General features: G+C 38.3%; 1 protein-coding gene and 1 long non-coding RNA gene across 2 annotated transcripts; one reads left to right on the top strand and one right to left on the bottom strand.

Moving 5' to 3' along the window:
• The first annotated feature begins 1,060 nt into the window (after nt 1-1,060).
• Nucleotides 1,061-17,214, top strand: LOC140341174 (uncharacterized). Its single transcript, XR_011922826.1, has 5 exons — nt 1,061-1,130; nt 4,781-4,909; nt 6,250-6,328; nt 8,143-8,338; nt 14,934-17,214. It is a non-coding gene; the product is annotated as an uncharacterized lncRNA (long non-coding RNA).
• On the bottom strand, nt 12,141-17,336 carry HSPB2 (heat shock protein family B (small) member 2). The gene is made up of 2 exons (XM_072426724.1): nt 17,211-17,336; nt 12,141-12,851 (listed from the first exon to the last, which is right to left on the bottom strand). Exons 1-2 carry the CDS (start codon nt 17,302-17,304, stop codon nt 12,403-12,405), a joined length of 543 nt encoding a protein of 180 aa, XP_072282825.1. The 5' UTR covers nt 17,305-17,336; the 3' UTR covers nt 12,141-12,402.
• Between the last annotated feature and the right edge of the window lie 6,437 nt (nt 17,337-23,773).

A 23,773-nucleotide genomic window follows, 5' to 3' on the forward strand; every position in this document is an offset into this window, starting at 1 on the left:
ATACTTCCATGAAAATCCAACCATTCAAGTTTTTGTCTTGGAGTAGCAAGGAAAAGTACGACTGAGGGTAAGTGCTGGAAATGCCAGACGCGGCCAATGCGGAGCTAAATCTTTTGAGTGGCCGCCGCTGAAACTCCCTCTTCATTGAAATAGCGCCACTACTAAAATTTCTGGCATTATTTGCGTTTATAAAGCAGTCCAATGCGGGGCCACACATAGGCAGAGAGCCCGCTGGTCTTAAAACGCGAGTGATGCTGGGAATTGTAGTAGCGGCACTATTTCAATGCAGCGGCAGGCCAGCTACAGTTCATATTTAGGATTCCTTTGGGTGCCAAAAAAATAGATGTTCGGGGCCAGAGTTTGACACCCCTGGTCTAAACCTTTCCCACTCCTTCCAAAAATTTTTTGCCTTGCATTGGGCTTTAAGTTTCCTTACCAAATGAAAGAAATCCACAAACACTGTACAAACATATTGTTAATACAACATGCCGGAATTATTCAAAAAAGGCAAGTGCCAAGTGAAAGTATCTCTAGATAATTATTCCTTACATCCACCTCCCACAAAATCGACATTTACCAAAATAGCTCCATTCCAAATCATCCTGATTGCTGAGTATGACTGTACTAACTGCAGAATAGCAGCAGGAGGCTAACAATATGGTATTCTCAAGTTCCCAGTCAATTCTTGCCCAGGTAAATCACAATCGGTTATAGAAAAGTGATTTTGTTCATCAGCATTCTCTATATTAATCAATTCTTCAGCAGCATTTACATCTTCTACCGGCTAATAAAACATTTTCCCAGGTAATGCAACAGGTGCATATGTGATTGAAGAGCAGAATTATACCAGATGTATCTGTCACAATAATCAATTCTATTATTATACAAAGTCAGGGTACAGAGCTGTACTCACCCTGGGGGCCAGAAACTGCTTGTGCTGTTGCCCATTTTGCACCTTCCACCTCCATGGACAGCAGAATGTCAGCAGAGAGAAGCAGTTTCCTGGTTTTTGCTGTTCCCATGTACTTTACACAAGAGGAGTGTCTGGTTTCTTGGGCCAATTGTTATTGGCTGAAAAGAAAAAACTGATCTGTGGATTACACTGCAGTGCTTGTTCTGAGAAGGTAAAGGTAAGCTGTAGGAGGAAGTACATTAAAAAACAAAAATAAATAAATGCAAAGATTACATTACAATTTTTGCATGTTGCCTACAAAGACTATAAATAACATTTTGCTGTTCAATCTTGTGATGTCTATGGGCTGTATGTTTTTATTAGGTTAGGGAGATTTTAGGTTTATTTAAAGTGTAAGTAAACCTGCCAGTTCACATGTTTGCAGTGAGTGTTTGAGAAGCTTTGATAGCTATAATGCTAAAAGAAATCTCTGAATCCCAGGGATGGTTGTAGGCAAATAGTTACTGCACTGCAATCACACTTTTTTCTAAACAAGCGCAAACTTTTGTTGTTCACTCTTGATTGTAGCAGAAATCTAGTAAGGTGATATTTGTTTGTGTTTTCTGCTTTTGTTGACTATTTTTTCCATTTTTTTTTTGTGTATACCTCACTCTATGTGGGGTGTGGACATGAGGGAAAGTGTTTTGTAGTGCAAATTACATTTTAAGGTGACAACATTTTCTCTCAGATACAGTGCAGTATGAGCATTGTATGCCAGGGCACGAATTGTTGTGTTACAGGTAGTCTCCGGGTTACATAGGAGATAGGGACTGTAGGTTTGTTCCTAAAGCGTACCTAAACTCAGAAATTTCACTTTACATAAAGGGGTAGACAACCCTTTTATGTTAAGTAAAAATTCTGTTGTTTTTTGTTTTTTTAGTGCAACACCCTTTTTAAAAAAAAAATGGGTGCATCACACTCCCTAATTCTTGATACCTACGTCACGCATTCCAGGAGGCCTATGGGTGCTCCTTCTGCGCATGCCCGACCACTAAAATGAGCCTTTTAGTGAAAACAGGAAAAAATTGCTGTACTCACACATGCGCAGTGAGATCGGCAAGTTTTTTTTCCATCCTATGTCACCTGATCTTGCATCTGGGCCAGGTGACGTAGGAAGAAAAAGCCATAAGAAGAGAAGAAAATGGCGCCACCAGGCGCGCCGACTCGGGGACAGATGCAGAGACGACGCGGGACCCCGCGGAAGAGACCTCCGGATGGATCGTACGGCCCTGCAGGATTGAAGATAAGTATATTTTTTTGTTAATTTTAGGCAGTTTTCAGTTTAGTTCCTCTTTAGGTTGAATTTGTATGCAAGTCAGAACCGGTTACATTATTTTAATAAATGCAATTAGGACAGATGTTTGTTTCAACATAATATTAGGCAGCGTGGTGTCAGTTACTGTATAAAATCCTCACTGTGAGCTAATCACAAACAAAGCAAAAAAAAAAAAAAAGGCTAGACATTCATTAACTTCTAGAGCAAGTTGTGCTTTGATATGCAAAAAAGAAACAGCTGCAGAGTTTGTCGTGGTCATTAAAGAGTGACAAGATGCTACAGATCAGCTCCACTCTTAAGATCACCAACAACCTCAGCTGTGTTTAGCAAAAGATTACTTCTGCAACTCATGCAAACTTACCCCCTCCCCCACATCAAGCCTCTGTCCTGCACAGGAGCGAGCAGGGAAGCCTGTTGTATCTAGGATGTATCTAGGAATCGTCCATATGTCGGATGTCCTTAACTCGGGGGTCCCCTTAAATATAAATACCCTTTTAGAAATGAGTTATTTATTGAAAATATACTTACAGTTTAAAATGTGAGCAGGCCAGTTCTTTGTTTGAGAAAAGGCAAAAAAAAAATAAACTTTTATAATTAAATTATCTTATTCTCACTCCTTTGCAGTTGCTGACTTCTTCACTTCAGAGGGTGAAAGTCAGGTTTCAATGATGTTTACTGGTTTAGATTGGAGAAAATTGTGAATGGAGGTTAGCTTGTTGCAGACAGATCAGGCATTCCACCAACTACATAAGAAAGGGGTAATATTTAGAAGCAGTGGGGTCTTGGAGAAGAAAAGAAATCAGAGTTATAGGCTGGGGAAGGGTTGGGTGAGATGTAATAAGCTGAAGCAATGGAGAAAAAAGGTGCAGCAGCATGGAGCAGACATAGAGAGAAGGCCAGTGTAGAGCCTTGAACAGACGTCAGATTTCTGTTGGAAACAATCATTTGTGATTGTTTCTGTTGACAGGAGAACAAAGGAGTGCTATATGTAAAGCACTGTTCTGTTCTATTGGGGTGGGACAAGCAAGTATGACCTGCATATAATGATCATCCTCCCTCGTTTCTCAATGATGAATAATATTAGATGGCCACTGAGCCCCTGCTATATTTTCATCTACAATCATCTGACATGTATATGTAATATAAGTGCGTACAGATGAGAGCTTACCAGACTGTGGAGATAATGAAGATTTAGGGATAGAAGACTGAGAACAGGGGTATGATACATTGGACCTGATTTATTAAAGCTCTCCAAGGTTGGAGAGGGTGAAGCTGGGTGATCCCAGCAAACCTAAAATTTGTCAATGATTGAAAATATTTGCTAACAAATAGCAAATTGCTTTTAGGAAATCCATTCCAGGTTGGCTGGATCACCCAGGTTCACCGATGACAGTGTATCCTCTACAGCCTTGTAGAATTCTAATAAATTAGGCCCATTGTGTCAAAAAAGAGGAAAGAAGGAACTGAAGCACATTTATCAACATTATACCAAAACAAGAGATTGACTTTCAGAAACTTGGGGGAACAAAGGTGAAAACAAATGTCAATGTAAAAAGCCCCAGTGATATGTGTATTTTTAAAGACTTTGAGTTCCAGGAAGGGAATTTCTTCTTTGGGCTGGAACAAATTACTAACAAGGTCAAAGTAAAAGCAGATTGTATAATGGGTATATGTAAGATAATAAGCACAAGCAGGTGAAGTTGCACACACTAATTGATTTGCAAAAAATGGCCGTCAGATAAAATGACATATCTTTTAAAAAAGAGAGGATTAATGCAAATTACCAGTACATGCTGACAAATAAAGGAAGTGAATATTAAATTGATATTTATTTCCTGGATCCATTACCTAAACATAACAAATTTTGGCACTTCAATGTTGGCATGTGACCAGGGTAACGTGATTATGCCCTTTGTTTAAATAGGTATGCATTAGGCCTGGCATGGCTGAAATAGAAAGACTTTAAATAAACTTTAAACTACATTAATGCTTTTAAAGCAGTCTTTTAGTTTTTAGCACCTGCAATACAAAGATATTTTAGTTACTTCCTTTTACATGTGTGGTCTCCTGCATTGTCAGTAACCTTGCTGGTAAAAATCCATTGAGGAGCTGTTCAATCATTACCATTCAATACACTTGAATAAGACTTTTCCCTTTGCTGCTATACTGTAAGTGTATGTATCTACGTTTTAGGAACTTTGACGCACAGGCTTTGGGCAGCACAGAACTAGCTTTTAGTGAGGATGTAAATATGAACTTGCCGGAGGGGAGAGTGGGGAAGTAAGGGCTTAGAAGGTATTGCTTGAAACATGTACTGAATCCAAAAAAAATGTAAAGAAGGTACTATGACAGTTGGCTGACACCCTAATTTTTTATGAACAAGTGAATTCCACTCATTGTGACAAATGTCAACATAGCAGGCTTATGTTAGGGGAAGTTCCTGGGTGCTTAGTTGTTTTGTTGTTCTTCTATTCAACAAGAGAGTCTATGTTATTATATATGTCTAGATTGCTTCACACCAAAATAACCCTTTCCATTGTTTTTCTTTACAGACACCACTGCCAAATATAAACTACACAAGTGCACATCAAAAAAACAAAAACTTTGTTCCAGTTTGTGCTGAGTTTCAGATACTTCCTCGCTGGGTGTTGCCATCTTGTCTCTTGCATAGCAAAGAGAAGGTAATCACAACCTGCTTATAATACAACTCTGCCCTTCTTGTGGAAACCTAGTGTCACAGCATTCTTTATATGTCCATTGGGAAACTTAGGGCTTAGCTTTTTATTTTTGACAAAAAATTAGTATATTTGCATATTAGTAATAGCACAAAATAGAGGGTACAATCTTGCTTTACAGCAAGTCCATATATGCATTTTCGAGAACAAATTTTAGGAAATCCCTAAAAATCTATTTATGAAACAATAAGATATATGTGTTACAGTGAAAGGACTGCGCCAATCCCAATCAGGAATGGATTTAAACCAGTGGCCCTCAACCTTTTGGAGCTTGCGGACCACTAATTGCACGGACACCGTACTGTGCATGCGCGGGGAGCCGTGTGTCACTCAAAGGGGATGAAACTTCCTCCAGAGTGATGTCATGATGCCAGAACCCGCCCACTCTCGGGAGAGGGTGTGGGTTGTGTCCAGATCAGTACGGGAGATATAGTCAGGGGCTCTGGCCCGTGAACCCCCCCCAAGCAGGGTCCTTCTCCTGACCACACCTGTCCAGAGCTGCGGCCCACCTGTCAGACGGCCGGGATTGAGGACCCCTTGTTTAACCTCCCTAGCGGTTCATTTCTGTCCAGTTTTATATGTCTAAAAGCGGTACATTGTTTTTCATGAAAGTTTATTTTACAGTATATTATAATAGTATGAGTATAATAAAGTTTGAAACACAAAATCATTTAAAAACAATAAAATTGAATAAATTAAAAAATCTATATATTAAAAAAAAAAAAAAATATACATATTATACTCATACTATTATATATACTGTAAAATAAATGTTCTTGAAAATAATGTACTGCTTTTACACATAAAAATCCAATGTATTGCATTCAGTACAGTTATTTTGTATTGAATGCCATACAAATTGATTTTGAATTTCTCGCCCCGCCCGGCCGGCAATGTACACACGCACCGACGTCACCGGGAACTCCCCCAGAAGAAAAAGAAAAAGGAAGAGAGAAGACGGAGATTGCGGCGCTGGAAGGCACGGGACCCCAGCCGATCAGGTAACTCCTCTATTTACTAACCTTCCCTAGGTGTTCCAACCCTGAGTGTGACTCAGGGGTTACCACTTGTAGCAACTTTTTTCTACCCGAGTCACACTCGGGGTTACTGCTAGGGAGGTTAAACCACCTAACATATACAGCCATGGATAAATTTGTTTGCCATAAAAAATACTCAAATGTTTCATGCTATGCTATGTCTTCTGCAATAAAACACATTTACCTGGCTGTTTATAATCTTGTTTAGAATGTACACTAAGCTGTGCATACTTTGTTCCTGTGCACAAGGTGGATCAGCCTGGTCGATCAAGAAGACAGAATATGCCAAAATTCTGAAAAGCAGTGAAGATGTTCATGCCTGGGGGAGGTGAGTTTCCTTCCAATCTAATGACATGCTGGTATACAGGTGACAATTTTTTAAAATGACATTTTTATGGTTATGATATGTATACTTTGAGCAGTAGTCCCAAAGGAGCTGGGTTTGCCTGGGTTCTCCTACTGTTTTGGTGGAAACCCTACTAGTGGCAGGAACATAAGGCAAAAAGTCCTAAAGGGGATTTAAACTAAAAAAAATAGAAAGTCACCAGGTAGTAGAGGTAATTAACAAAAGAGACATGCAGTGTCACAAAATGCAATACATTGTGTAGTGTGAAGCTTGGCTCTGTTTGCGTCAGCTCTGCATACAGAACCAGACGCCAGATACAATCTTACTCCTGCTCATGAGTAGAAGTTAGAACCTGAGTTTTATTACCCAGTAGAGCGTAAAAGCCCAGGGAGAAATAACGGATAATGTAGCTCACAAAGGTGTAACTAGGCAGCTTGGTAGCATTAAAACAATTTTACCGCATACCTGCAATGATGAAGGAGGTGGTCCGTTACATTCACTTAAAAGAGGTCTGGCCTTTAAACTGGACTGGGCAAAGGGGGAAATAACATTGTAGCAAATATAAAGCAAACAGGCAATGCAGATAACTTAGATCAGGGTAAAAGCAACATGCTAGGTAAAGGTCTAACCTATTTACTATGCACTGCATTACCACTGACTTGTGTGGACCTCAGGTTGGAGCCCTCTAACCCTTTGTATTACACAAAAAGTGAAGGGTCATAGAAACATAAGAGTGGACTTGCAAAGTTGCAAAGAGATTAAGGATGTTACGATGAAACGTCACATAAATCTCTCTTACTGCACAAGATTTCCTGTATGTGCCAGATCGAGTATGGTTGTGAGATTTTTGGTGTATGTGAAATTAAAAACAATATTACATAGAACTCTTTTATGAAGATGCGTATATCCATTAACATCAAATGCTGCCTACTACAAGGTTGATTGTCCCTACATTTCCACGATACAATGTGCAGAATGGTGCTGGTGTTGTACTTAATAGGCGAGACTGGCTGACATTTTTGCAGGACACCAGACCAGACACAAAATATGATTTAAACTGACACCAATGGTAATATACAAAAAATGTTTACTGTGTAGGAATAACATGATATTTTCTATTTGCAATCAACAGAAACAAGTTGATTGACATTCTTAAAGCTGAACTCCCACCCTATTTTCAGTCTTATTATGCAAAGTTGTACAGGATTTTCTTTTGTACTGAAATTTCTTCTCTGCCAGGGGACCATTCACATTCAATTTACAGTAATCACGACTTCTAACATCTCACACCTCTGCTTAACAGTTGCATTTTAGTATTTTGCATTTTGGTAAACTTTTCCTTTACCAATACCAGACCTGACCACTGGAATAAAATGTCCTTTATCTGGATGAGTAATCTGAGCAAGATATTTCCTGCCCTCTAGTGGGACTAGTTGGATCTGTTAATAGGAGCTAAATAATGTGTTTTTAATATTTATTACTAAATCCTAACTTTAATGTCATGGCAGTGGCTAGCCTCCTTTGCCCACTATGGAATTTAAATTTCAAGCAAGATTCTTGAAACTGTATAGACAGAATCACTCATCTCTAATCTAAAACTGTGTTATTAATCATACAATATAATAAAAACAAAAAAAAACATAAATCAGTAGTTCTAATAATTAAAGAAGCCTATAAATGAATCGAAAGCACATAGGAAAAGATGTATCTCCTTCACAACGTATAGTTTTTCTTCTAACACAACAAAATATTTATTCAACAAACATCTTCAACCGAACACTTTCTTCTTGTTCCAGCACTCTTCTAAATGATGTGCAGTGCATCCACTTTTCAGGAATCCAATCTTCATCAAGACGGACATAGGAAGGTGCAAAATTTGCCACGACCCTCACAGGGGCACCAAGTCAGTCCTGCACAGGGGCCCACTGTTGGCCATTCAAAATCTAGCCATTCGATATACTGATTGTTGGATATGGCTATGACAGGAGACGGGTATGACATAAGACAGGATGAAAAGAACAGTTTAGAATTTATGGCAGATGACAGTATGTGCAGGAGAAAAGTGCAGAGGTTTTGCAGGAGGCATTTTGTGCAGGTGAGGAGTGTAGAGCATTGGTCGGTAACCTTTTCGGACCCACGGACAACTAAAATCACTGGCTCCCGACTGTGCATGCGCAGGGAGCCGGGTGTCACTCAAAGAGTGATGTCATTATGACATAACCCCCCCCCCCCCACTCTTCCATTGCAGATCTGAGCCTGCAATGGGAGAGTGGGCCGGTTGTGTTCAGGGACACAGCCCACCCACTTCCCCGAGCCTGGGAACTGTATAGGGCTCTGGCTGATGCGTCCCCCCAGCAGGATCTTTCTCCTGACCCCGCTCTTGAGGACCACCAGTTGGCGACCGCTGGTGTAGAGAGTATGATAGGGACAGTTTGTGCAGGAAAGAAGTGCAGAGTGTATGAAAGAGGGACAATATTTGCAGAAAAGGAGTACAGACGGTATGGCAGGAGAACATGCAGAAGATTAGGAAAGAGGGTGTAACAGGGGCAGTATGAATGTTTGTTTGCTGACAGATGCCTTATTGGACCACTAATGTCTCTTTTGTGTGAATCAGATACAGGCCAGTCCTTGCTCTGTTTATGAATTGTCTCAATCCATTGGCAGACTCAGACTGAAGGTGGGACCCCGAAAATGCCCAGTGCTAAAAACTTGCAGGTTTCCTGGTTCACTGATCTCCTTGTACTCAGCATCATGACAGATACTTATAGCAGGATGGCTGTCAAAGTGATCTCTCTAAAATTGACAGCTGCCCAAAAGTCAGAGGAGTCACATATATTGCTGTTTCTCTCTGCCTCCCTCCATCCTTTGAATTACTGCATTTTCCGTGCACCAGAGGGTGTAGTTGGCTGCAATGTATAAATTCAGAAGCTCACTCCAGCATCTTGTATGTGCTCTCTGTAGGGGAATGACACTATTCCCTGGAGTTTACCAGCACATCCAGAACTGCATAAGTAAAGGGAACAATCCATGTTTGCCTTGGAGGGTGTGGGAGGTCACATACTAACTAATAAATTACCTTACCTGCTTAGTGTTGAGTAGAACCATAAACTCATGTTATGTCATTCTGACCTCCCGTTTCCCAGTCAGATAGCTGAGCACTGTCCAGTCACTACAATTACTAGGACCAGGGACAGATTGTACAGCTGCACAGGGGCCCTAAAGGACTTCTAGACCTTTTTATATTAGGTAAGTAAAGGGAGTGTTTGCTGTCTTGCCCCAGTTGCATTTTTACAGAATATGCTGACAACTCCACCAGATGTGGAAAAATGTGATTTCCCAGAAATGAAAATAAGGTTGCTTCATCAATAGGAGCCAACCCTAAAAATGATGGGGTACAAAATGAAAACGCGTTGGGATGGGACCCACTGTGTAACTGCGGTGTTCCAACACAAGTTTGTCAATTTAATTAAGTTAATCAATTTAACCAAGTACTGTGTGAACAAATTTATTGTGTTACATTCATGTTTTTATACTTTTTATAAAAAGTAACTACCGTTACTTTTTTTTATACGTTTTTTATACGGGTATATATACCTTTTTAATCTTGTCATTCTAAAAAAGCGAATGCTATTTTTACATAAGAGTTAGATTTCTGTGCCCAAAAAGCTTGCTCTCCTCTTTCTCTTTTTCCTAAAATTCATGTTAAGGTTCAACTATTTGGTCTAAAAAGGCTTTGGCACATAATCAATAGATGAGTATTATTCTATTAATTAGGGGCACCCGGTCTGCAACATTTCCCGTAAACTGTTAAGAAGTAAAAAAACTTTAGTCTGTAGCCTGGCTACCGGTGCACATTTACTATTGTTACACAGAGCCAACAACCAACACCACAGTTTATGGTGACATAAGGAATCAGTCCAAAGTTGTTTCAAATTTAATGTCAGTAAAGCACCAGATGCTGCCAGAGAAGGATATTAAAAACTCTTAGTTTGAGTGCACAGGATTGATTCATTTTTGGATGAAAACATTATGGGCCTGATTTTTTAAATTTCAACAAGACCAACGAAGATAGACTATCATGGGAGAACTTGGGTGATCTAGAATACTTAGAACGGATCCAGTCCAGAATTAAATTGCTTGAAAATAATAATAAATTATTTGTAGGAATTCCTTTCCAGGTTTGCTGGAACACCCAGGTTCTCCATGGTAGTCTATCTTCTCCAGTCATGGAGAGCTTTAATAAATCAGGCCATAATAATCAACCAAAAAACTCACATTCACTCATGTTCATTGATCTCCTTACTTGACATCCAGAACATGCCTGCAGGAAAATAGTACCGGTACTAGTGTACTAGTTAATACATTGGTGACATGGCACAGCTCCTGCCAATAAAGCAAAGATGAGGATGCCATCCTGACATCCTCTCTTTGTGAGCCTGATTTATTAAGGCTCTCCAAGGCTGGAGAGGTTTTACTTTCATCAGTGAACTTGGGTGATCCAGCAAACCTGGAATGGATCTAGTCCAGGATTGAAAACATTTAGTGACAAATAATAAATTACTTTGAATAAATCAATTCCAGGTTTTCTGGATCACCCAATTCACTGATGAAAAAGTATCCTCTCAAGCCTTGGAGAGCTTTAATAAATCAGGCCATATGAGAGAGTCAATGGCTCAGAGCCTAATTCAGACCAACAGCATTTGCCCCATCCCTACCTATTTTCAGTGGTAATGCCCAGGTTAATGGTCAGTTTTCACTGGAATAACCTATTTTCCCAGGACCCGCCAATGTTTTGATGTTTAGTTAAATAAATGAGAAACTGGTTGATCTCAGACTCCCACCATTGGTGCCAAAGACATAAAACAAAAGCAGATCAGCCGTTTGATTTAACATCACCAAGGACAAAAAGAGACTAACAACACTGGCTGAGAAACAGGACATTTGGCCCGACACCTTGCATTCCTGGGAGCAGCTGAATAAAAGAAGGGCTCCGGCTTAGATCTCTAACGTGTTCATTCAATTATATTTTCTGCTTAGGAAGCATGGAAAACAGATTTAGAAGCTCATAAAACCCTGGACCTTGCAACACAAATTAAAGCTTTGTATTGTTATAATTTGAAATAATAGGAACCCAAAAATTGAATGTAAGCACTGTTTAACATTAGTGTCAATGTGCCCTTGTAAATTATAAAAAAGAGAAATGACGCTGACCACCTGGTGACGTCCACACTCTTTCGCTCTTCCATTAATACACATGGACCTGCCCGTTAGAATAAGGATGTATTGGATTTACATGTAATTGTTTGGAAGGGAAAAAACACAAACTACAGTATTTGCTGCTACACAAGGGCACATATGTGGCAGAAGACTGGGAAGTTTATGGGGAAAACAGGCCCAGTACTGTACCCCCTTTTTTTTCAATGCCCAAACCCATACCTCAAATTATTTTAAGATAAGAAAGAGGGACACTTTTTAGTCTAAAATATGTAGGAAAAATTTGTAAAGAATACTTAATCATTTAAAAAAAATCATGATTTTTATGTACATTTGATTGAGTGGTTGGGTTTAGTAGACTTTCAGCTCATTTGCAAAATATTTCTTGATAATTCAATTGGCTAACTGAACAGGCTACTCATATTATGGACACTTCTACTGGTCAGTTTGCGGGTGGACTCATTCGTCTATGATGGCACTGCAAAGTTATATCTTTTTATTAGTTGTTGAGTTGCTCGTGGCAAAGAGTCATACCATTGCTGTTGTGAAAAAAGCAAATAACTACAGTACTGAAAAAAAACCACGCTGAAACATTTTATTAACGATTCTAAATTAGGAAACCAATGCTCTTTTTCTTTATATCAGTAGTATCAATGCAATAGGCATCCAGGTGAATGGGTTCTAAGCACATGTGAATAGCCTGCAATAGGAAACATTAAAGTTAGCTGAGCAGCACAACCAAGTCATATGTTGAGTTTCAAATGCCAATTGATCCTCAAACTGTATTTGTTTGAAGGCTCTTAGTAGTCAATAACATATAATAATATGCCAAAACAACGGCCTTATGGACTTTTATTGGCTTGTTGTTTGGCTGTGGCCCCTTGTGCCACAGGTGGCGTCTCAATTTCTATCTTCACTGTATTTACAACTTCTTTTAGGTCTACACCTTTCTTCGGTGCTTCAATGCTGAGGATCCCATCATGAGACAATGTAGCCTTCACTAGGAGAGGGTCCACGTCCAGTGGTAGAATATACGTTCTGTTAAATGATCTTGTAATAAAACCATGTTTGTCTATTTTCTGTGGATGTTGGCCAGTTACCTCTAGCAGGTTGTCAATAGTACGAACGTTGATCTCATCAGGGAGAAAATGGCAAACATCAAGGTAAACTTGAAATTTGTTTAGGTTACAGCTGACCTCAGAGAAGCCTCTGTCGAGTGTTTTATTTCTTCTGGGTCTAACATAATATCCATGATATAACGTGGGGCAGAGTAGGTCCTCTGAAGCTATACCTATAGAAAAAGGGAAAAGCAGACAAACATATAGTTTTGTATAGTGGAAATAATACAATGTTTATACTAGTATATTTATATTTTAATGTCTTAGCTCACTTCTTCATTCTTTTACAAAGCGTCATGAAATATATTTATTTTAGCAAGCTCTGAGGGCTGTGGGGATTAGCTCTGTCCTCTTTATTTACAGAAAAACAACTCCAAACAACTGGGTTCTCCCTCACAGGGGATCCAAGTCATCACAGCATTACACAAAATTTAGACTCCTGGCTCTGGTCAGAACTAACGGTGGGGGACCTACTCCCAGCTTACAGGTGGCACACAGCCTTTGCAGCTGGCTCACCTGGCCTCAGCCTGCAACTTCCCACCCTGACTCAAAGGCCGTTTTAATATAAGAAGCCAGGTGCTGGCCTGGAAAAAGGGAGGAGTGCCTAGCCCACCCATTCCTTCCAGAACACTCTGGGCCTGCATCCATTCAAAGGGTAATAATTTTCATCATTAAAACACATTCACCAGAAGGTTACACATGTAGTTGGGTGAATTCTACATTGTTGTCAGTTTATAAAACTACTTCTTAATGTTTGTACGTGGCTCCTAAACAAGATAAGCAAGTGCTGTGTTTGGTAATACATCTAGGGGTTTGAGTTAAATCATTTTTTGCAATATTACTCTAAACAATCTTGTTTCTAGGGTAGCTAGTTCACTTTATACCTTCACATTCTGTAATTTTTATTTTATTATGTTTTTCTATATTGGGCCTGAATAATTAAAGCTCTTCAAAGCTGGAGCGGATACACTTTCCTCAAAGAATCTGGGTGATCCAGTAAACCAGGAATGGATTTCACAGGCAAATGTGTTATTAAATGCAGTAAATTATTCAGCAGTAAATATAGGGAGATTGATACTCTGCTTTATTTTCATACACTTACTACATTTATTATTCCCCTGTGTGTACTGGATGGTATGCTATATGTGATCAGTGATTATTATAATCAGTACAATATTTTGTCTTTCAGTACTAGTAAGGTAAAATTTTAGTAATATATCTATTAATATAATCAGTACATTATTTTGTCTTTCAGTACTAGTAAGGCCAAATATTAGTAATATATCTATTTCATTAATTCTGTCCCAAACAGAAAAATGTATGATTATGTGCACTGATTTTGTCATCTTTATTTTATTAGCTTGTATTATTTTTAGCTTTTATTATTTTTCACAGCAGCTGCACAATGGCATCATTAGGAAAATTGAACGGTACTGAGAAACACAACTGTGCTACTTAAACAAAACTGATACTAAAAGGATGCAATATGTAGTAATTATGAGTGAACTTTACAACTAGATGGTCTACATGGCATAATTACAATTCATAGGGTACCATAGCAAAATTTATGGTACCTTTAACATGTTGCAAAGGCTACAGATACTTTTGTAAAGTTGAAGTAATAAATATACAAAACTAGTTATTAGCAGTCACAGGTACAGAGAAAATTGGGACATGATACAATCTGGCTGTATCATCTCCTTTTGACCTACCCACATGTATATTAAATCTAATATCTAATCTAGATAAAAAGTCTCATAGTATATGTCCACCTGTAGGCCACTGTGATTGACTTCAGTTTCGGACCTGTGGTTGAGTTCAGTTTTTGAGTACAGACTCAACCACACTCCCAACTGGTACCACCCAAATGATGGTTGGGAATTATTTTGTGCATGTAGTTCAGTTGCAGCACGGTTCCTGGAAGTGGCAAGTCACACCTGGCTGTGCAGTTGGTCATCCTCTTGTGTTCCAGTTTGCTGCATGTCAGCAGTTTGCAATGCACCTAGGAATGACTTACAGTGGGGTCTGTAAGTAAGAATTGGGCCTGCTCAAATCTGCGGTAAAAAAACTCAGGCTTTACCACTCCTGGACAGCTATGATGCACAGCTAGGCATCCACGCTCAAAGGTTTTCGAAGATCATTGCAAACGCCAATAGAGGCATTTGCAATGTGCAAAGAAGTTATTAAAGCTCCCCAAAAATACATAAAATTGCCTGTACGGGCAGTTACAAATTCCTGTCCAATTCTTTTTTTAGGCATTTTTACACACTGCCCATTCAAGTCTATGGAGGCAGTACAGAGGTGGCAAACTACCACTGAACGTTGCATTGAGTTTTCAGAAAACTGCATGGAAATGCTCCCGCTTCCTGCCTCCTGTCAAATGAAGGATAATGAATGTACTTATTTGGTCCAATGTTAACTATTTTTTGCATGTGTTCTTAAACAGTAAAACTGCTTGAAATAAACCTTAGGTCTGAACAAGCCCCAAGTCTTTATATAAGCCTTAGACTTTGTATTACATTATACATACTGTATTAAAGAAAACTGGTCATACATGAGAAAGATTTAGGTTGCCAGTGTTCATCTCCTAAAAAATTCTAGTTGTCTGGCTAGCCAAGTGAACAAGCAAACAGTAGATGGATCTACACAGTATTCCGAGTCAGCAATTCAGTAATAAAACAAATAAAGATAAACACAGATCATTAAAATAAAAATGGTACCCTCTATATTTCTTATGACAGGTTTAATTTAAAAATGTAGAAATTTAGTATAGAGTCACGCAGTTGAATGCCATTGATGTTTGATTTGGAGTAGGTAGGACTTGTAATCAAACAAGTTTTGGTTGAGTGACAGTGGTTACAACAGCCTATAATACAGTATACAGGGTAGTATACAGGTTAGCTCCCAAATTTCATTGGGGCTGGATAGATGTTATATTTAAAGAATGCAAAGTCATCTGGATAAAATGTCATTGCCATGGTCCTATCTATGCCAGCAACAATCAGAAACACAGCAGCTGTTTATCTATTTATACCCTCTCTTCAGCCACAGTTACTAGGTCAAAGCTTCAATAAAATATTCAGTGTTATTAGGGTGCACATTATCAGTAACTATAGTACTCCGTGACTTTTTTTAGTATTGGCTTAGTTGGTATTGTAGGGCCCAACGTTTACCTGAAAAGCAGGTAAGTTCCCATACCATTACACGGCCTTCAGCCTTAAAGTGGAATTAAACGTAATAAAAAATTGCAACTAAGTAGGTTCTTTTTTGCAGGAGAGACATTGCCTTAATATACCTCTTCTTGCTCTGTTGTGGATACGGATATATTCACCTTGTCATCTTCCAGGTTTGAGATCTTAGGCCATCTTGATTGGCAATTATCATTGGATTTATTTCCTTTTTTACAGCCAACTATGCTGAGATCATACATTGAATAAAAATTTGAAAAAAAGACTGCAAACAGACAGTTAGGTTTATTTATTGCAGGAAGTTTCAGATTGTGGAATATAGTGGTTTAGGGACATTTGATTCTGGTCCCTTTTGTGCCCTCCTAATAATTTACTGTACTGGTACCTTAAAGGTTGACCTTGCTGAGAATGGTTCTCAGAATTTTCTGACAACTAGCCAAAGGGAATAACCACACACGTGGTTAGGATCAGGAATTTAAACTGGTCATTCAGCAGAATGTTTTGTTTAAACATTACTATCACATATTTACACTACTGCCCAGTGAGTTGCACTTTGATTTTAACATACTTTAATGTGCTACTACATAGCACTCCCTTATCAAGATTCCTCCTCCACATTCCCCAGCACCTCTGAAAAAACAAAATATGAAAAATATGCCAATCTTTAATTATGTCTCCTGCTACCAGTTGACATCTTGCAAGGTGTATACCTCTTAATAGTAGAAGAGAAAGTCAGTCACTTCTATCTCCTTCTACTGCCTTTTGTTAGTGAACATTTTAGGGACAAGACAATTTTAAGGGGGGACTCAGCAATCAGCTGTAGATCAAAACAGTAAAAATAGAAGATTATGTGCAATAATTTTGCAAAATTTTACTTTTTGGTATTATGTTTTTTTCATAGGTTGAAAATAATTAGGCTTTCTTGCTATTAAGGTGTGTAACAAACGATGACAACTAAACTGAAGTCAGCTATTTAAAACAAACATACCGATAAAAACTGGTTGACTGTTACCCATTTTTCCTCATTGTATGAACATGATACATGCACATAAATTATAGAACATCTAATATAAACGCTGATCTGTATTTGGTGCAAAATGTAGCATAGGCAAACAAAACTTTGCTTATGGTATTTTTTCTAAATTTTTGTGCTTTGAGTTGCTACCCTTTTGCTATTCTTTATTGCCTTTGTGCTGCCTATGATACCCAACTATGACTTTGTTTAGGAGGCTAAGTGGATGAATTATTATATTTAGAATCATGAATAGCTTAGTCAGTTATTTTATAATTAAACTATACAGTTTACAGTTGTATGAAAATATAATGTAAGTTTTTCTTACTTACCTTCCCCAAAATTTTGATCAAATATCTTTGTTGGATTAGCAAACTCATATTCCACACTCATTGGATAGGCATGGGGCACAGTTTTTTCCTCCATTGGATTACAATATACTGCACACAGGAGATGACTGTCTTTTTAGATGCCTCTTCAAAGCAGCAATGTAATGCAATGGCCTCAGGTTTTAATAGTGGAAGTTATAGGGAGGGGAACATTGTGACAAAATATGGCCTAAAATAGTGCTCAATACAAAGGATTAGGACTTACCTTGAATAGAACAGGGATAAACTATAATGTATTTTCACAGTGTACAAATGGCTTCAGTGCTCCACCACAATAAGCTACATTCTCAGACTACATTCCAGAAGCTTCATACTCACTCTGGAATACAAAAAAGGCTAGATTATTGAACCGCTTTTGTTTACATCCAATGACCTAAAGTTTTACTTTATTCCTTTCCTAGGGTGACAGTGCTAAATAATTTATCATTGTCACCCTCCCCTGCAAGCTCCCAGGATGAAACTTAAGCAGCTGTGCCAACGCATAGTGGCATCATTTGCCACATTCCCTGCTGGCTCTGATTACTCTGGGAATCCACGTATGCCTTCTCACCTTGACTACTCCAACTTTCATAGCTTACCCTTCCTGTAGAATGGGCTTTTTTATTAAGATCGCAATATTTGCCCCTCAAGTTCCCAGGGGCACCCATTTGTTATTACACAGGGATAATGAAAAGTAGCTTCTTTTTCCTGTCTATAACCTTTTATTTAGCTATTCTTTATGTAACCATGCTCTGTAATTAGTTGTATTCTTACAGCACACCAACTCTTTTCAACGAAACAGTTCCACCTTTCTTATTTTAGCATTTTATTCTTAACTTCCTATTGGGGTATTTTACCAATTATTTGTAGAATTCTGCATATGTATCAGTAGATAGACACCAGGGGCTTTGGCTTCCAAACAGTGCCTAAGGTTCTTTTTAACCTTTTTGGATAGTGGGGCCTCACCATGCAGTCTTACATCCAGTTTCAAGAATCGAGGATACTGCAGATCAAAATAACGTAAGCCAAATGGTAAATTGATCAGACACAACAGTCTTCTTAATTCTCTGCTTAATATAGAGAGCTATTTTGAACAATCGGGCACAGGTGGAAACTTTATATTATGGATCAGGTGAATTTGGACGGAGCAATAATGTGGAGGTGGACTTGTTTCAGTTTTAGGAAATATGAACCCGTGGCTTGCAGCAAAGTTGTCAACAAACGATGCAATGGCATATGTAAAATATTACACCATTCTCACATCTATTTTAGGAAAGATGGGAAATCCAGTTATATGGCTTCATACCAAGATTTATATATAAGCCGTTATAAGAAGACAAGTGTTACAGCTGACAGGATAATTAGTGCTTGGCACCAGAGCCTGAAGTTGTGTTCTATTGGGTATGGGTTTATTTGAATTTGCAATGTTGTCTTCTTACTGGAAACACAAGACAACACACAGTTAATTGTCACTATAGAGCAAAGGTTTTCCTTTTTAGTATATATTGTGTGTCACACTTACCTCTTACCCACCACAGCCCGGGCGCCTCTTTACAAGTGGGAATATAATTTTTGAACATATCTAAAGTGTTGATCAGGTAATACACTGTGAGCTACATAGTTATTGTTTGTTGCAGTAAAGAACAATATTGAGTCAGCGTACAATCATATGTCCATATAATGATGTAGTTCATTGGTAAAGAAAACTTTGGTTATTAAGACTGATCTTCAAGCTCAAATTTAAAGTCTTGTCCTGCATGGGCAGATGTTCAAGATCATCCAATGACAGCCTGCCGAATCTACAAACATGTCTTTGGAGCAGTGTGACTTTTAAGCAGGTAAAATCACAGCAATAATTTACACCTATACACAGGAAATTTTCCCATTGTTGATAATAAAATTAGCCAGGTTTTTGACTGTTAACCAAGTGAAAATGCAGCAATAATTTCCAGATATACACACGCAATTTTGTTCCATTGCTACTAATAAAATCCACTTGTTTTCTCATTATATGGCTGTTAACCAAGTGAAATCGCAGCAAATTTTTTCAGTTATGCACAGGTAAACTTCTTCATAAAAAATTGTTTTGTAAAAATGTGCCTGTTTTCTTTTATTGTGAGTGTAAACATGTTGATTTGCCACAAACCAACATGGCATCATCACAACTTTGCTGTCTAAAAAAAGCTCCCTAAAATTAGCTAAGGAAACCTTTTTCTAGTGATTTTTCAAAAAAAAAAGGTAAAAATCTGAATTTTAAATAGAATTTCTGAACCTGATCAGATTTCTCAACTGATCTGATCAGATTCCATCTGATCTGATATTTATAACTTCCCCTCACCTCCAGTCAGAATTATCTTTGATTGACTTTATTTGGAATCTACCCAGTTACGATAGGAGTTTTCAGTTTCAAATTATCTTGATTCCAGTTTCACTTAGTGCTTGTTTATCTGATGTAAATTATAAGCTCCACTGTAAATAGGTTAAAAAATGAAAGAATAAATTCTTAGCAAAATGAAACACTTCAGAGGCTCTCTAACAGACAATGTCCCCTCTATTGCTTGTGCATGTTTATTTCTGCACACACTGCGCATTCTTTGTGGACAAACAGCCAAGTGTCAGATGGTATCTTTAGTCAACTGATTTAGTTTGTACAATTAGGGAGCAGCAATGTCACCAGAAGAACACTGAAGATGAATAGATGTTTTCCTAATGTCATTATCATGCCATGAATTCCAGACAGTGTAGGTGGCATGATATATTTTTACATCTAGCATTAAAGGGTAAGAAGGGAGTCTGCACCTGGGAAAATGAAAGTTTCTAGCACTGTGCCACAAAATGTTTTCATATGGGGCATACTATATGTGTACCTATAGCTTGTAACCTTCACTTGGCACAAAGGGTCTTCATGCCTAAAACTCATGACAAGATACAAACCTACAACCAGAATCTAATGTAATGCCAAAGTGTGTCGAGTGAGTAGAACCTTTTAATTTTTTGCCACCTGTGCAGTATCATTCCTACAACCTCCTTTTCTCTCCACATAACTGGAGAAGTTTAGATACACTTGCAGGTCCACTATTCACCTGTACAACCCATCCCGCCTAAATAAAGACACAAACTTATAACGGTCCAAATGGCCAAATAGCCATTTATTGCACAGGCGCAATTAAAATTCAAAACATCATTAACATGTTCCTTAATAAACTTACAAAAACAATATTATCATAACATACAATAACCTTATAAAGTAACCCACTCATGTTGCAGGTCCTCGAGGGCATGAACTATCCTCTATAACTTAGGATCTGCACCACACTGATATATTAGTTCCCAGCTGCACATAACACGGCCTTGTGAATATCAGCTACCCACAGACTATCCCTATGTCCAGAGACACTACGGTCACATACCAGAGATGATTCCCCCACCCACTTTACAAGGTTACCAAACTTTACTGCCCTTGAGAACCCCAAACTGCCAACAAAGAAAAAATCCCCAATCCAAGGAAGGGAGGGGGAGAACCTTTCACCTGCCGTTCAACCTCAGCATCCCACTTCCTGTTACACACACATATTTATATATATATATATATATATATATATATAAATATATATATATATCCTACTACCTTATCCACACACCCCTAACCCCCCTTACCAATCACAACTCTGAATGCCCCCTTGACCCCTCTTTTATTTTACTAACTCAACCTGCTCCATCATGTGGGCCTTCTGCCGAGTTTCCTCTGCTCACTGGCTTCTGGCTCCTCTCTACCGTTGTACAAATGCTCTTCCCCTCCAAAATATTTTGTCACAACCCTTTGGTAGGATCACTATTTTGCCCCACGCATTTTTATTTGTACAAATACCTGCTCCATCAATCAGTGCAGAATCAATTTCCTTGATTCTTTAGAGTTGCCAACTATCTCTAGAAGCCTCCTTATCAATTAATTGAAACAGCAGAGCTGCAATACCCACCGCTCCTTCAGCCCATGTCTCCTGCCATCATTCCATTCTCACACTGGAGTTTTTGTCAGTATTCTCAGCATTCGACTCTTCCAGGAGTGCTGGATAATTAAGTTACACTTCATACATGATGCCTGGTGATAGACTTGAATAAAGGACAAGTGTACCTGTTCTTTTTTTTGCCTTTTGAATCATCTCTTGGTCGAATTAACAAAAATGTAGATTGTCACTTGGTAAGTACACACATAGTTTTACCACCATTCCATTAATCCACCATAATTTACCATCAAATTAGGTTCTAATATTTAGAACCTCCTTGGGGAGCTTGCAGATGGAACCTGCTTTATATTAAACCTGTATCTAGAATGTTGTGTTCACTTTGTTGATATATGTAGTGTTATCACGCCCACATCAAATTAGGTCTGTAAGGCCCTCTTAAAGAATTCTGGTAATGGCTATTAGGCTGAAAAGGAATTTAAAGAATCACTACATTATTTGAAATCAATTGGTTTACTGTAAAAGAAAATATCTACAATGGGCATAGATTTAAAATAACTGCAATATTGTCCAGGACTGGCCAGCCCAGCAAATTAAGGCAAAAAAGTCTCAGTCTAGTTCTTGGGCTGTTAAACCAAACTGTTTAAAAAATCTAGGTACTAAATGCCTAAATCTCAGATTTGAACAGCATTGAAGTCAATAGGACAAAACATCCGGTGGCTTGTTCTAGTGTCTGAAGAGTAACTTCAGCAGGCACAATGGCTTTAGAAGCCCACCAAATGTCGAGGAACACCGTGCTGAATAAAATGAAAAATGGGAAAAACTGTACTTCAGTAAGGACAGACCATATTATGAAGAGGGTATTATGTTAAATTATGAAGAGGGTAACATGAAAAAGGTGCAAATCCCCTAATGGGCAGATTTGTGGGGCTCTTTAATTTTATTTTTTTTTCTTCACAACAGTGATACCAAGTGGTTGTGACAAGTAACATAAAAATAAATAACAGACCCACTGAAAGAAGAAAGCACTACAAGTAGAGTAGTGGACTATATAATGTGCTCAATGCTTGCAGTAATGTAGGATGTGCTTACAAATGATCTAGAAAAATTAGCTTCAGCAAGAGCAGAAGTAAATAATGATGGCTTCTTTTATACATAGCTCTACACATCAACAGAGCATTCCCTGTCTAAGCTTCCCAGTCCACACAGCAGTAGAAACTTGCAGTTCTTGCCCACCAAAAGGCCTATCTCTAATTATCTCAGCAGCCAAATTATGGTTACAATCAGGAAGTTACTTGTTTTTGTAGAAATGAATTAAATACATCCTGAATGAATGTGACTTTAATATAAATCTGAACTGAAACACTACTTGAGAGGTTTGCCAGGAAAAAACGTTGTTCAGTGCAAAAACAGATTTAGAGCAGAATTACAGTTTGCTATGGATGATATAGGCATGTTGTCACATTCCCCCAATACAGTACTGCTTTAGGGATGCTTCGGTCAGCATTACACTGTTAACAATTGCATTTTTGTATTTTTTGGGGGGGGGGGGGGGGGTTTAAGTACCACAACTCCATTGACTTTATACAGTTAAAAATTCATATTTTCTAAATTTACATATTTATTTACAACATTAAAAAACATTTCAGAGCATACCAATATTTTGTGGGACACTTTCCCCAGACAATTATTTGCCTGTAAACTTATAGTTCTTAAAGTTGTTGTTCAAAGTCTTTGATGTGTTTCACCTTTTGGCTTTATCAGAAGGCTCAACTTTTATATATGCCTGTTCCAACATTTGATATATATGTTGGGAAAGAAGAATAAAAAAAAGATTAATTTAATCAACTTCTTTACAATTTACATTATTTAGACAAAAGGGTATGTCCTAGTATATTTCATTGTATAGAATTCCAAACACCCATATGAGGCAAAGTAAATTATCCAAATGTTTTGTAAAATCAGTGTGAATCTATTGTTGACAACCAATAACTAATCGATTAGCGGTGTAATCCCACATTTATAGTGAAGGTCACAACATTGTGCAGTTGAATAGAATATTACCAATATGCTTGAACTGTCACATGGTTTTCATTACACTGTGTTTTGTAACACATTTATTTTTATTGTTTACTTGTTCATTTCTTTTCAAAATACTGTTCATGCTGCCAATCTCTTAGCTGGATTCTGATCACGTCAATCACAGAAGCAAATCTGTATGGTCAGTTTGAATGGTCAGTGTGTGTCACTGGGCTAAAATGAAAAACGGGAAAATGTGTACAGCAGTAGAGACAGACCATATTATGGCAAAGGCTCAAATACCCCTACAGTGTAAATACCCCTAGAGTGTATATGGTGATATATGGTCATATAGGATGCTGTGGTTGTGTCTCCCATACTCTGTTGTCAGCGACACCTCAGCCAGCCCTGCCTTAATTGACAGCGGTCCTCTTCACAGACAAGATACACAAAAGGCCTGATTTATTAAAGCTCTCCAAGGCTGGAGAGGATACACTTTCATTGTTGTACCTGGGTTTTCCAGCATGGAATACATTTCTCAAAAGT

Source organism: Pyxicephalus adspersus, chromosome 11 (assembly GCF_032062135.1).
Source record: "Pyxicephalus adspersus chromosome 11, UCB_Pads_2.0, whole genome shotgun sequence".
Classification (NCBI taxonomy): Eukaryota; Metazoa; Chordata; class Amphibia; order Anura; family Pyxicephalidae; genus Pyxicephalus; species Pyxicephalus adspersus.